The sequence below is a fragment of the Lagopus leucura genome, unplaced genomic scaffold (genome assembly GCF_019238085.1).
Source record: "Lagopus leucura isolate 7727_CA_CO unplaced genomic scaffold, USGS_WTPT01 34009-0_obj-0_obj, whole genome shotgun sequence".
Classification (NCBI taxonomy): Eukaryota; Metazoa; Chordata; class Aves; order Galliformes; family Phasianidae; genus Lagopus; species Lagopus leucura.
The window spans coordinates 1-12260 of NW_024965018.1; the positions used below are offsets into that span (position 1 = coordinate 1).

The window sequence follows — 12260 nt, forward strand, 5'->3', positions numbered from 1 at the left end:
CCTGCTATGTGTACCTGCCGAGGTGCATTTAGAAAGACTACAGCACATACACAGCGGAATCTGCCCAGGCAGAATATCAAAGACAGGAGGGGCTTGTGCAAATACATGTGCAGTAAAAGGGAGGCGAGGGTGAATGTGCACCCCCAGTAGAATGGAGCAGGGCAGGCATTAAGGGCATGGAGGGCATGGAGCCTCCTGTGCTGCATGTGATCATCCAAAACAAGATTTGAGAAAATCGTGAAGAGCTCAGAACAACAGTGTGACTCCAGCAGTGCCAAGACAGAGATGTCATGGACAGCTCTGGGCAAGAAATTGTGGGGGGGACCAGGCACTGTGCAAGACACCAATGAAAGAAAGTGCCACGCATTTGTGAGAAAACTGGTGTTTCATGAGGGAAAATGCCATATATTTCGGGTACAAATGGTATTTCTGTGATAAAATGCCAAAAGTCTGGGAGTGAGTGTCATGATGAGGAGAGTAATGCAGCCTATTTGGGAGGAAAGGGGAGGTATTTCTAAGAGTACTCTATTTTTCTGGGAGAGAATGTCCTTTTCAGGGAAGAAAAGTGATATTTCTTACCAAAACTGCCATCCAGGTCGGAGACAATATCCTATATGTGGGATAAGAGTAGTATTTCTGTGAGAAAATGTCCTATTCTTGGTTGCAAGTGTCATATTTGTCATCTGATAGGGAGAAAATCTCATGTTTTTGGAGGAAAAGGTCAGCTTTCCAACTGAAATGTGGTATTTCTGTGAGAAAATGACCTACTTGTTGGAGAAAAGGGGGAAATTCTGGGAAGGAATGTCTTCTATTTGAGAGCAACTGTCTTCTTTTTGGAGTGCAAACTGGTCCTTTGGGGAGAAAAATAGGGTCTATATGGGACAAAATGTTTGCACTGCCGGGATTAATGGAGGCACATTGCACAGCTCTGCGGCAGGGTTTCTTAGTGACACATTTGTCCCAGTTCTGCAGGGTAAAATGGGGCCACACTGGCACAGCTCTGCTGGTGACACTACGCCTGGCTCTGAAGGTTGTGTCCATGCCTTTCGATCCAGCGACAATTCGTTGCAGTGTGGTTCTCCGTGACTGCACTTGGGCATTCTGTGTCTACAAGGGTAGAAGGGAAAACCCTCTCTTCAGAGGCAACTGGAAATTCGAGGAGCAACAGATGTTGTGCTCTCAGGGAGCACGTTCAAAAAAGTCGGGAGCACTGGTAAGGGACCTAGAGGAAAAACGTCAACCAAAATATTGTAAAATGTGCAACCATTAAGCCTCGCAGAGCTATGCCACTATTCAACCTAGCACAGCTGTGCAATGCTTCACCGGGAAACCCAGAAGAGATGGGCCAGTGTGTCTCCATGAAACCCAGCATATGTTTGCAGTGTTTCACCATTCAACCCTTCAGAGCTGTGCAAGGTATCACTATGGAACAGAGCAGAGCTGTCCATTGCGTTACCATTAAGAACAACAAAGCTGTGCCGGATTAAACCCAGCAGAGGTGTGCCAAAGTCTCACCATTAAACCCAGAGAGATGTGCTAATGTGCCACCATTAATCCATGCAGGGTTGTTCCAGTGTTCCCCTATTAAACCCAGCAGAGCTGTGCTAATGCTCCCCCATTAAAAAAACGTAACCTTTTCCACAGTGCCACCTTGAAGGCATAAGAGATGAGGCATATGGTGACGCAGAGCCAGGCGCAGTGCAATCTTCGCATTTTTACACGAGGCGAAGTCTGAACATCTCTGTTTGTACGTGCGCAGAAGAGCATGCAACTGGGAGAAAAGCAGCCGACTGCAGTCGCCCTTTCCCGGCGACTGAGAAGCATGAGACCACATTTGAAGGCTGCAAGCGGCATTCGGGGAGAATAGCGAATTTTCAGAGGCAAGTGCAAACGATTCGGAGTGGATCCCCCAGTGTTGTTTTCGAACAGTGTGAGGGAAGAAGTGCCATTCCAATGCCAAGAACGTGCTAGTTTGGCCTGCCTTCTGCAGTCCTTCAGGCGGGGTATTTTCTCCCCGCAGTGCATCTACATTGCTCTGGACATTTACGATTGTGCTCCCAAAGAGCACAGCTTCTGTCGCTGCTCACATTTCTGGTTTCCTCTTCAGAGAGGCTTATCCCTTCGACTCTTGTCATCACAGAATGCAGACGTGGAGCCACGGAGATGCACACTACCACGAATTGTCGCTGGATCAAAAGGCATGAACACAACCTTCTTGGCAGGCGTAGAGTGTTCTTCTTATTTTTACACGAGACGAAGTCCAAACCGCTCCGTTCCTATGTGCGCAGAAGAGCCCGCTACTGGGAGAAAACACGCCGGTTGCACTCGACCTTTCCCGGCGACCAAGAAGAACGGGACCGCTGCTCGAGGCTGCAAGCGGCATTCAGGGAGAATAGCGAATTCTCGGCTGCGAGTGCAAGCGATTCGGAGCGGTTCGCTGCGAGTGCCGCTTTTGAACAGCGAGAGCGAAGTAGTGCCATTCCGACGACGAGAAATTGCGAATTCTGCTTGCCTTCTGCGGACCTGTCGAAAAGGTGTTTTTTCTCCGCAGTGCAGACCACAGCGCTCCCAACTTTTTCGAATGTGTTCCCAAAGAGCACAAGATCTGTCGCACCTTGCTATTCCCCTTCCCTCTTTACAGATTGTTATCCCTTCGACTCTTGTCTTCACAGATTGCGGACTTGGAGCCAGGGATAAACTCACTACCACGAAATGTCTCTCGATAGAAAGTCATGGAAACAACCTTCTGAGCCAGGCGTAGGGCAACGTTCGTATTTTTACACGAGGCGAAGTCCAAACATCTCCTCTTGCACATGTGCATAAGAGCCCGCTACTTGGAGAAAAGCAGCCGACTGCAGTCGACCATTCCCAGTGACCGAGAAAAACGAGAGCGCTGCTGGAGGCTGCAAGCTGCATTCGCAGCGAAGCATGTTTTTTCATGCAGCAACAGCAAGCGCTCCGGAGCAGTTCGCCGCGAGTGCCACTTACAAACCGTGGCAGCGCGTAGTGCCATTCCGATGCCGAGAACTTGCGAAGTCTGCCTGCCTTCTGCGGTCCTTTTAACGGGTTTTTTTCTGTACACAGTGCAGACTACAGCGCTCCCGACTATTTCGATTGTGCTCCCAAGGAGCACAACATCTGTCGCTCCTCGCATTTCCCCTTCCCTCTTCAGAGCGTTTTCCCTTCAACTCTTGTCACCACAGAATGCAGACGTGGAGCCACGGAGAAGCACAGCGCATCGAATTGTCGCTCGATCCAAAGGCATGGACACAGCATTCAGAGCATTCTTCATTTTTTTACACGAAGCGAAGCTCTGGAAGCAGACAAGCTCAGCCTGATCCCGCTTTGGGTTACGGTTAAGTGCTACTATTCAGTATTACTGCTAATTGTGAAGAGTTACCCTTCTGCACGGGCTTTAGATTTACTGTTTTAGATTAGATTTTAAGGTAAGTATTAGCAATCTGTTTTAGTGTTAAGGTTTATGGAATCACGGAATCATAAGAGTTGGAAGGGACCTCCAGACATCATCGAGTTCCACCCTTGCCAAAGTGGGTTCTCTACATCAGGTGGCAAAAGTAGGTGTCCAGGCAGGTCTTGAACATCTCCAGAGAAGGAGACTTCACCACCTCCCTGGGCAGCCTGTTCCAGCGCTCCGTCACCGCACTGTAAAGAAGTTCTTGTGCACATCTGTGTAGAACTTCCGCAGTTTATGCTGCAGCTTCTGGCTATTCCCCCTTGTCCTTTCTCCGCACACTGCTGAAAACAGTCTGGGTTTACCACTCTGCCCCCACACCGTAGATATTTATAGACCTGGATCAGGTCTCCTCTCAGTCCTCTTTTCTCAAGGCTGAACAGACCCAGTTCATTCAACCTTTCTTCATAGGGGAGATGCTCCAGGCCCCTCACCGTTTGTGTGGCCCTCCGCCCGACTCTTTCCAAGAGATCCCTGTCTTTTTGTACCAGTGGGCCCAGAACTGGACACAGTGCTCCAGATGTGGACATACAAGGGCAGAGCAGAGGGGGAAGATCTTATAGGAAGAAGGACCTTGAAGGACCATACTTGTCCCCTCCCTGCTCCGTAGGCTGTTTTCTGGATCTTTTGGCTGTGAATGTGGAATGCTTGTTACTTTGCCGCAGGCCTTTTTGTGCTGGATAGCCTTGCGGAGCGTCCGGCAAGCACGTTCCGAGGAAAACGTTCCGTGGTTTTTGGTTGAAGCGTTCAGGCCTGAGAAATGCTGCATTCAGTATCGCACCTCTCTTTTTGCTCTTGTTACAGGTTGGATTTTTCCCTGCAGAGTGTGTGGAACTCATTAACAACAAAGTTCCTGAGGCTCTCATCTGTTCGGTGCCAAAGCCAGGTATGGATGTTCCATATGATGGTTCGGGGAAGCAAAATAGAGTCCTTTTTTGGGTGTGTTCCGTGTTTAATACCTCCCTTATCCATCCCACCTTATCCTCTGCGCTGATGATCCTTCATGCATAGCACGGGGCGTATGGCTGGTGTTTTGTAGGCAGTGAGAATGAGGGAAGGCAAAGGCAGTTCTCCTGCAAGTCAGTACGAGGATGAGAATAGCCAGCGTCCCTGGTGGACCAGCAGAGGTCTGGTTGTGCTAGTGCTAGCTTCATCAGAACGTGGCTTTTCAAGAGGGTCCTTAATCCCCAAATTGAGCAAGCTGAACAAGTGGAGTGCATTAAACTCCATCAGATTTGGCCCAGTCCTCCAGTGCTTACGACTGGAGTTGGGGAAATCCCAGAATCCTCATAGAATGGCTTGGGATGGAAGGGAGCTCAAGGATCATCCAGCTCCAAAGAATACCTGAGAGTCTGAGAGCAGCACCCTGCTGGCAGAGCTCAGCATTTACAAAGGCGCTGTTGGCTTTTAAGAGTTTCCATTCCACCTCATCCGGCCATGCTATGGTTAGGCAACACTGCTTTCCCTCCTTGCTTTAATCGCACTGCAGCCCAGCGCAGCAATGACTGTGAAATGCTCTCGCAGTAGTCCAGGGGCTCAGGCACTTGCTGTTGTCCAGGGCTGCAAATGGTCTTTGTCTACTGAATTTCACCAGACCGTTCCTGTAGCAGGGAGCTGCCCATAGCTTTGCATCAGTCAGCTGGCTCTGAGGGTGCAGGCAAGGCTTTGGCTCAGATAGACCGGTACTCTTCTTTTCTGCCAGTACTTGGCTGACGGAGTTTGTGGCCGTTCTGTGGCATGGAATGCAATCAGCACGGAAGCATCGTTTGTCGTTGTGGATTTTGAGTAAGATTTCTCACCCTCTGCTCATGATGAGTAAGAGTTCAGGTGTCCAAAGAGAATAGTTGAGCCGAGAAAAAAAAAACAGGGCGGGAAAGACAAAGGAACCGAGGCCGATCGGCGGGGCGGATCCGGGCGGTGGGGGCGCCGCCGACCCTCACGTCTCGCCACCGTCCGGCCGAGCCATGGGGTCCGGGCTCCCGAGAGTCGGGTGGTGGGAGGAGGACGGGTGCGAGCTGCGATAAACACCCGGCGCGGTCACAGGCGCACGCACAGCTCCAAGTTCTCCCTTAGAAGCTGGTGAGCTGCTGGCACGGGCTGCCCAGAGACGCTGTGCGCATCCCGCCCCTCCGAGTCCGTTCCGGGCTCCCGCGGCGCCCCGGCTTCGGAAGCGGCTGCACGCAGGCTGTGCCGGCTGCCATCGGCCCGGGGCGACAGCGGCGGCCCGTCCCGGCCTCTCATTGGTCAGTGCCGGCGCCGCCCCGCCCCCGGCCAACCTCTCATTGGTCAGCGCCGAAGCCGCCGGCTCTGTCTCTTCTCGCTCCCCTTCCCTTCAGCTCCCCGTCCCCTTCCGTTACCTTGCAGCGTCTCCCCCCGCTTTCCTTCCCTTCCCCTCCCTTGCGGTGTTTCCCCCCGGTCCCCTTTCGTTCCCTCGTGCTGTCCTCCCCCCTTTCCCTTCTCTTTCATTACACCATCTCCCCCCCCGTCCCCTTCCATTCCCTGGCATGAGAACCTTTCTCGTGTCACACGGGCTGAATTCAGCTCAGCAGAGTCTGGGTGCTGGGCACAAGAGAATTCTGCCACAGCGTTTCTATTTCTGTTGCGGGAAGGGAGCGATGGGGATACGAGGGGATGCATGACTTGTGCACAGGAAACGTGCACGGCCGGCAGAGCATGGTCCTGCCGGGCCTTGGCAGCGGCTCTCCTTGCCACCCAAACTGTTCTCTCAAACCACCCAAACGGCTCCAGCTTCCTCGCGTCAGTTGATGGCGACAGACACGACATCAGCAGACTGAGTGGAAATAAAGCCAATTCATTTTTATTGGGAATACTGCATCCAAAACTGAGGTCCCCGGTAGAAGAAAGACGCAGAGCTCTTGGATGAAGTGCAGAGGAGGGCCCCTAAGGTGATCAGAGGCCTGGAGCACCTCTCCTGTTGAGAAAGGTGGAGGGAACCAGGCTTGTTTAGCTTGGTGAGGAGAAGGCTCCGGGGAGACCTCACTGCGGCCTTCCAGTTCTTGAAGGGAGGCTGTAGAGTAGAGGAGGAACGGCCGTTGACAAGGCCGGATGGTGACAGGACAAGGGGGAAGGGTTTTAAACTGTGAAAGGGGGGCAGAATTTGGTTAGATGTCAGCAGGCGTTCTTCACATGGAGGGTGGTGACGTGCTGGAACAGCTTGCTGAGAGCTGGGGGACGCCCCATCCCTGCGGGCATCCGAGGGCAGGCTGGATGTGGCTCTGGGCAGCCCGGTGGCGGTGATCTTCGAGACCCTTTTCAACCCAGGCCGTTCTACGAGTCTTTGGTTTTCTACAATCTTCCATTCACAGGTGGAAATCTGGACGGCTTCCCAGCCCCCGTGCCGAGAGCTCCACCGCGGTCACCACCGATGGCTGCACCTTCCCCTCTGGAGCCGTGCGAGCATTCAGCCCTAGGGAGGCGAGAAGAGCACGGAGCGTTAGGGCTGAGCGCAGGCAAGTGGTGCAGGCCGGGCTGCAGCCCGGCTCTCGGTATCTGCTGCCTATGGAGCTCACCGGAGGAGGTGCCGCTTCTGCTCCAGCTTCTGCCGGTTTCTTTCCGCTGTGCCGGCAAAAGCCTCTTGCTGACGGAGGTGCGGCTCCAACCTTCGGAGCACCTGAGCCGCTCGCGGGGAAAGGAGGCTGCAACAGGAGGAGAAAGTCATCCCTCAGGCTCCGCTGAGCCGCCCCTGCCTCTGCCCTCACCCAGCCCCGCGCCCCCTGCTGCCCCCCGCGTGTCCCCAGCCTTGCGCCCCGCCAGCAGTTTTTGGCCCGGGCCGTGCCTGTCACTGAGCTGCAGTCACAGCTGCCCGAGAGCCTCAGGCAGCCGGCAGAGCCCACACACACTCACTCAGCATGCAGTGTCAGCTTGGTCGCCGTCCCCATTATACTTCCTGGCAGCAGACCCTCGTCCTTCCTCCATCTCCTTCCCACTTGCTGTCTCCTGGGCTGGGCTGGAGGATGCGGAACACGCACTCTCTCCCTGGCCAGCAGCTGCCAAAGAGGAGACGCTGTCAGCAAAGCGGCTGGGAGCATGGGGCTGTTCCCCAGAGGCCCTCTGCCAAGGGCCCTGCAGCAGGCCCCGGCAAGCAGGAGACGGCCCTGCCGGCCCACGGCTCCCGCCGCCCTTCCCTTCTCCCTGCGGGGCCGTGCCAAGCTCTCCTCCCGGGAGGAGTGGGCCAGCCCCTGCCATGCTGCACGGCGCCCGTCCCGCTCCCACCCCCTGCGCCCTGCTGAGCTCGCACCCTGGCTCAGCGGCTGTTGCCAGCAGGGTCGATCCTTGACAGTACCTGGGGCGGATGCTGGTCCTCCCCTGCGCTCCAGCCTTCCCATGCCGCCATTTCTGCCTGTGCTCGCTCTATTTGCTGTTGGTGCATGGGCCACGTGTGGTCTGCTTCTTTCCACAGGGCAGACTCTTTGCGGAGCTCCTGCAGAGACACAGCAGCAAACAGGATCAGCCTCTGCCCCTGGGGCCTTCCTTCAGCTCCCCACTCCTGCTCCTCTCCTCTGCCAGCCTGTCCCTGCTCCTCTCCTCTGCCGGCCTGTCGGCACTGCTTTGCCCCTGAAGGACCAGGGGCCCCAAAGGCAGGCCGGGATCCGCAACTCGTGGCCAATGTGGCTCAGAGGCCGTATTCCTCTCTCACGGCCCCTGCTCAAAATCAGTGCTGTGGCAGGTGGCAGGCCAGGAGGCGAGAAGAGACGGGGAAAGTGTGCAGCACCCTCCATCTACCAAAGAGGAGCTGAAGGAGCGGACAGAAATGTGAAACGGTGGCACCCGAAGGGCTGTGCTCCAGATCACTGCACACACAGAGGCTTTTGCTTCCCTCCCTGCAGAAGCACTCAAGGCCAGGCTGGTCGGGCTTAGAGCAACCCGGTCTAGAGACAGGTGTCCCTGCCTGCAGCAGGGGATTGGAACCAGGCGGTCTGAATGGCCCCTCCCTACCCAAACTTTCCTAGGATTCTACCATCCTATCATTGGTGCAGTCTCAAGCAGCACAGTCCCTGCAGCAAGGCAGAGCCGGTACCTGCAGCACTCTCTTAGACTCCTCGGTGGCAGGGAGTGCAGCGCTGGTCTGGGCAGCAGATGTTTCCTTCTGTCCCGCTTTCTTTGTCCCACGGGAGCTGCCTGCACACGGCGGGAGCGCACTGCAAACAGACACAAGAGGAGTCTGCAGGAGCCCGGGGCACCTCAATTTCCCCCGTGCTCCCACAGCCATCAAGATGGGCTCCGGTGCAGAGCAGAGAGACCCCTGAAGGGAGAAGAGCTTCTGCTATTGGTAGGGATCAGCACTCAGCTCCCCCAGGGACCGGGGACCAGAGTAGAACAAAGCTGGTGTGTCTGCCTCAGGCGATCGTGCTGTGCGCTTGCCGCCCTGGAAAGAACGGCCCCCCCGGAACACACGTGTGTCAGGAGCCTTTGTGGGTGCCGAGAGCTGGCAGCTCCAAAGGGGAGGCCGCTCCTACACGAGCGCACGCATCTCCTTCTTTTCGCCCAAGGCCCTCACCTGCCAGAAGGCTCCTTCGCCACATCTTGCTGCCTTGAGCTCGGCTTGCGCTGCAGCAGCATGGAGGGGGGAAGTGTCTTCCGCCTCTGCAGCAGCCTGCCGGCAGAGACCCCTGGAACCAAGAGAGAAAGAAGTTCTTCAGAGCAGCCCCACGGGCACGGCACGTGAACCTGGATCCGGTCACCCGGCCCGGGACAGGACCCCCCTCCCTACAGCTGGGACCCGCTCCTCACCTTTACTCATCTTCCGCTGTATGGCAGCTTTTTTTTCTGCGGCGGCCTCTGCTCTGCTCTTTTCCACAGTGAGCTGAAACCTGGAAACAGAGAGTGACAACCCTTGAAGAAGGATGACCTCCTGCCCCACGCAGCTGGTTGGTGGTATTTATCCCTGTGCTCTGCAGAGCGTGGCACCCTTTTCCTTCCTGGCCATGCCAAACCAGCACACGTAGCCCAAATTCCTCTGCACGTGCAGTCCGTTCTCTCTGAGGGAAATCGGGACAGCTTGGGCACCAGAAACACAACCCTGATTCCCCAAAAAGCCAAAAGGCAGCAGTGGAGAACCAGGAGCCAGACTTTCCAGCATTTCTCCCCGACTGGAGGCTGAGCACGGAGACCCAGCAGGGCACAACCCAAAGGAGGAGGTGGAAGGAAGCCTGTCTGCTGGCCAGCTAAGTGCTGCAGAGGAAATGCACTCACCTCGGGAACACGCGGATGCCATAGGCAGCGGTCTCTGGCCCGAAGTCAGCAGAATCGTCCGTCCAGAATCTCTGCAAAGGGACACAGACCTGCTGGAGGCTTGCCAAGGACATTTTTTCATGGCTCTTCTTGACAGGAAGAAAGCCTGGCTCCCATGCCAAGAGAAAGCTGCTCTCCACCAAAGCCTCCTCCGTGAACATCAGAGCTTTGTTCTGCTCTGAAGGAGCAGGATGGCAAAATAGCGAGGCCGTGCAAGAGCACTGCCAGGCTTTCTGCATGGGCAGAGATCCAGGAAATCTCTTTGCCAGTGGAGAAAGCCGTGGGGGCAAGCGTGGGGAAAGGCACTGGACTGGTCTGCCACGTCCAGGCTGGCCAGCGGTGATCCGACGGCGCACCTCACAACCTCCTCAACTTACGGTGTGGATCAGTGCGAGGACGGGGGCATTGCTCTCCAGCGTTTCAATGCAGCTGCAGAAGAACCTCATGAGGAGGAAGCCGTCTTGGCAGGTCATAACGCCGAGGTTCTTGAACACGAACGAGACGGGCTCCCTGCTCCTCAGGAGGTGACAGTACAGGAGCACGCTCTCCCGCACGCAGCGCGACACCAAGTGCAGTGGGACGCCGGAGGCTCGCGAGAGCTGCCGGTAGTTGAGTGGCTCAATCTTGACATTGTCTGCAAGGAGAAGGCACATCCTCACTGCCACAGCCAGCCCATGCAGCATTCATAACCAAATCCCACAGAAAAGGTGCTTTGGAGAAACAGCTCTTGGGCTGCAGTTCCTCCTGGAGGAACTCGCGCTGCACCCCGAGCTTTGCAGACACTTCTCCACTGCTCCCGGCCGTTTCCAAAGAGCAGGGAGAACACAGCCGGCCGGACGTGGGGCGGGAAGGGGAAGGTGGCTGCTGCCTTCTCACCAGGGATGATGTCGTTGGGAGACTGGAGTTCCTGCAGCCACAGCACCCCGATGTCCAGCTGGAAGACAGGCCTTAGAACCGAAAGCGCCTCTTCTTTGCTGTGGAATTGCTCTCGGACCCCAGCAAAGACCCCGAGTCCCGGAATCAGGACTCCCTGCACAGGGAAAAGACAGAAAGGCTGACGAGCGTGTACTTTAGGGGCGGCAAAAGCCACGAACATCAGGAGCGTGGGGTCACTGCTCTCCACCCTCCCCACTCCTGATGGACAGCGGGGTGAGATGGGGCTCTCTGGAAAGCATTGGAAAAGTCTGTGCTCCCTGCAAGACAGTCACCTCCGCACAGTATTTCCCAACATCCCTCGGCTAGAGAAGAGCCCGGGCATGGACAGCACAGGGCTGAAGCCTGGGACTGATCCCAAGGATTATCCTCGGCACAGGGCCAGAAAAACCCCCCACCCATTTCTCCCTTTGCTCTCCCCGTTCTGACCAGGGCAGAGCGAAGCCCCTGCGTGTGCCAAACGTTTGCTCAGAGCAGCTCTGGCCTTGGCTTTCCCTCCCAGTTGGCCAACAAGCCGCTCTGGGCACCCGGCTTGGGCTCAGCATGCTGCTCAGTGTGGTGCTCAGGGAGGGATTGCTCTGCAGGGCCCACACTCTCGGCAGGACTGAACCCCTCTCCAGCGCGAGGGTCACCAGCACACCAGCCCACCTTGTCCAGCTTCATCTGTTCCAGGATGTAATCAGACACAGCGTCCCAGACTGCCCCAATCTCTGCAAAGGAAAGAAAAGACAAGTCAGGCTCCAAGCCAGCCTCTTCACAGCTGCTTGGCAAGCTCCTCACACAGACAGCAATCGGTGCAGGCACATGCACACACCCCAAAAAAGCACCACCATGGCTACCGGAGCTGGGCTTTGCTCCGATTTCAGCCTTATTCGGAGCCCCAAGGGGAAACGGGGACATAGGAAGCCTCTGGGACACGGGATGCCTTTCCTCCCAGAGCTGCAACCTCCGGAAACACTGTCTGCCAGGGAAACCTGGCCTCGGACTGCCCTATCACAGAGGACCGAGCATGCCTAAAGGAAGCGGGGGCTCTGGGCAGCTCTGCTCTCGGGACCTGGCTGCCACGTGGTCCCCAGAGCCCAGCGGGACCCTTGGGCAGGGCTCTCGCAGCAGCCCCCAGCCACGTCCAGCCAAGCGCAGAGAGCAGGAGCTGTGGCTTTGGACAGCAAGCAGCCCCGCGCGATGCCTTGGGAAGGGGGTCCGGACAGCCTTACCTTCAGCAGAGAGTTCCAGCAGCGTTGGGAACGTGTAGGCCAGCTCCGAGCTGACGCTCACAGTCCAGCAGCCTTCCATGCGGCTTGCCGACAGCCTCAGTTCAGAACTAAGGATGCCCTCCGCCAACAAGGCTCCTCAACCAACCAACAATTCTCTGCAAAGCGCCCCTGCTCCTCCACGCGTCAGTGAGGGTCACCCAGAGCAGCCTGGCTGCCCCGGAATCAACTCCTGGTCGCAGAAGGACAGAGCCCCTGAGCAGTGCTGCAGCAGCGCCCAGGCCCTGCAGGGAAGTGCCGGCCCTGCCACTGCCCCGGGGAAGATCTGCTTGTGATGCAGCGCATGGCATTGTGACATCAGCCCGTGTCACCTGGAGCTCTGTTAGGCATTG

The 12260-nt window shown here is 56.3% G+C and overlaps 1 protein-coding gene across 2 annotated transcripts in view; it reads right to left on the minus strand.

The window, feature by feature from the left end:
* Positions 1-6268: 6268 nt before the first annotated feature.
* The window catches only part of LOC122191943 (coiled-coil domain-containing protein 81-like), an 8041-nt gene continuing 2049 nt past the window's right edge, over positions 6269-12260 (minus strand). For both annotated transcript variants that reach the window (XM_042892363.1, XM_042892362.1), the window contains exons 2-12: positions 11306-12239; positions 10601-10754; positions 10102-10358; positions 9686-9756; positions 9224-9303; positions 8991-9102; positions 8511-8631; positions 7776-7913; positions 7337-7479; positions 7003-7128; positions 6269-6899 (exon numbers count right to left, since the gene is read on the minus strand). In XM_042892363.1, the coding sequence (XP_042748297.1) occupies positions 6779-6899; positions 7003-7128; positions 7337-7479; positions 7776-7913; positions 8511-8631; positions 8991-9102; positions 9224-9303; positions 9686-9756; positions 10102-10358; positions 10601-10754; positions 11306-11557 (1575 nt within the window). In that variant the 5' untranslated portion in view covers positions 11558-12239 and the 3' untranslated portion in view covers positions 6269-6778. The remainder of the gene's footprint in view (positions 6900-7002; positions 7129-7336; positions 7480-7775; positions 7914-8510; positions 8632-8990; positions 9103-9223; positions 9304-9685; positions 9757-10101; positions 10359-10600; positions 10755-11305; positions 12240-12260) is intronic.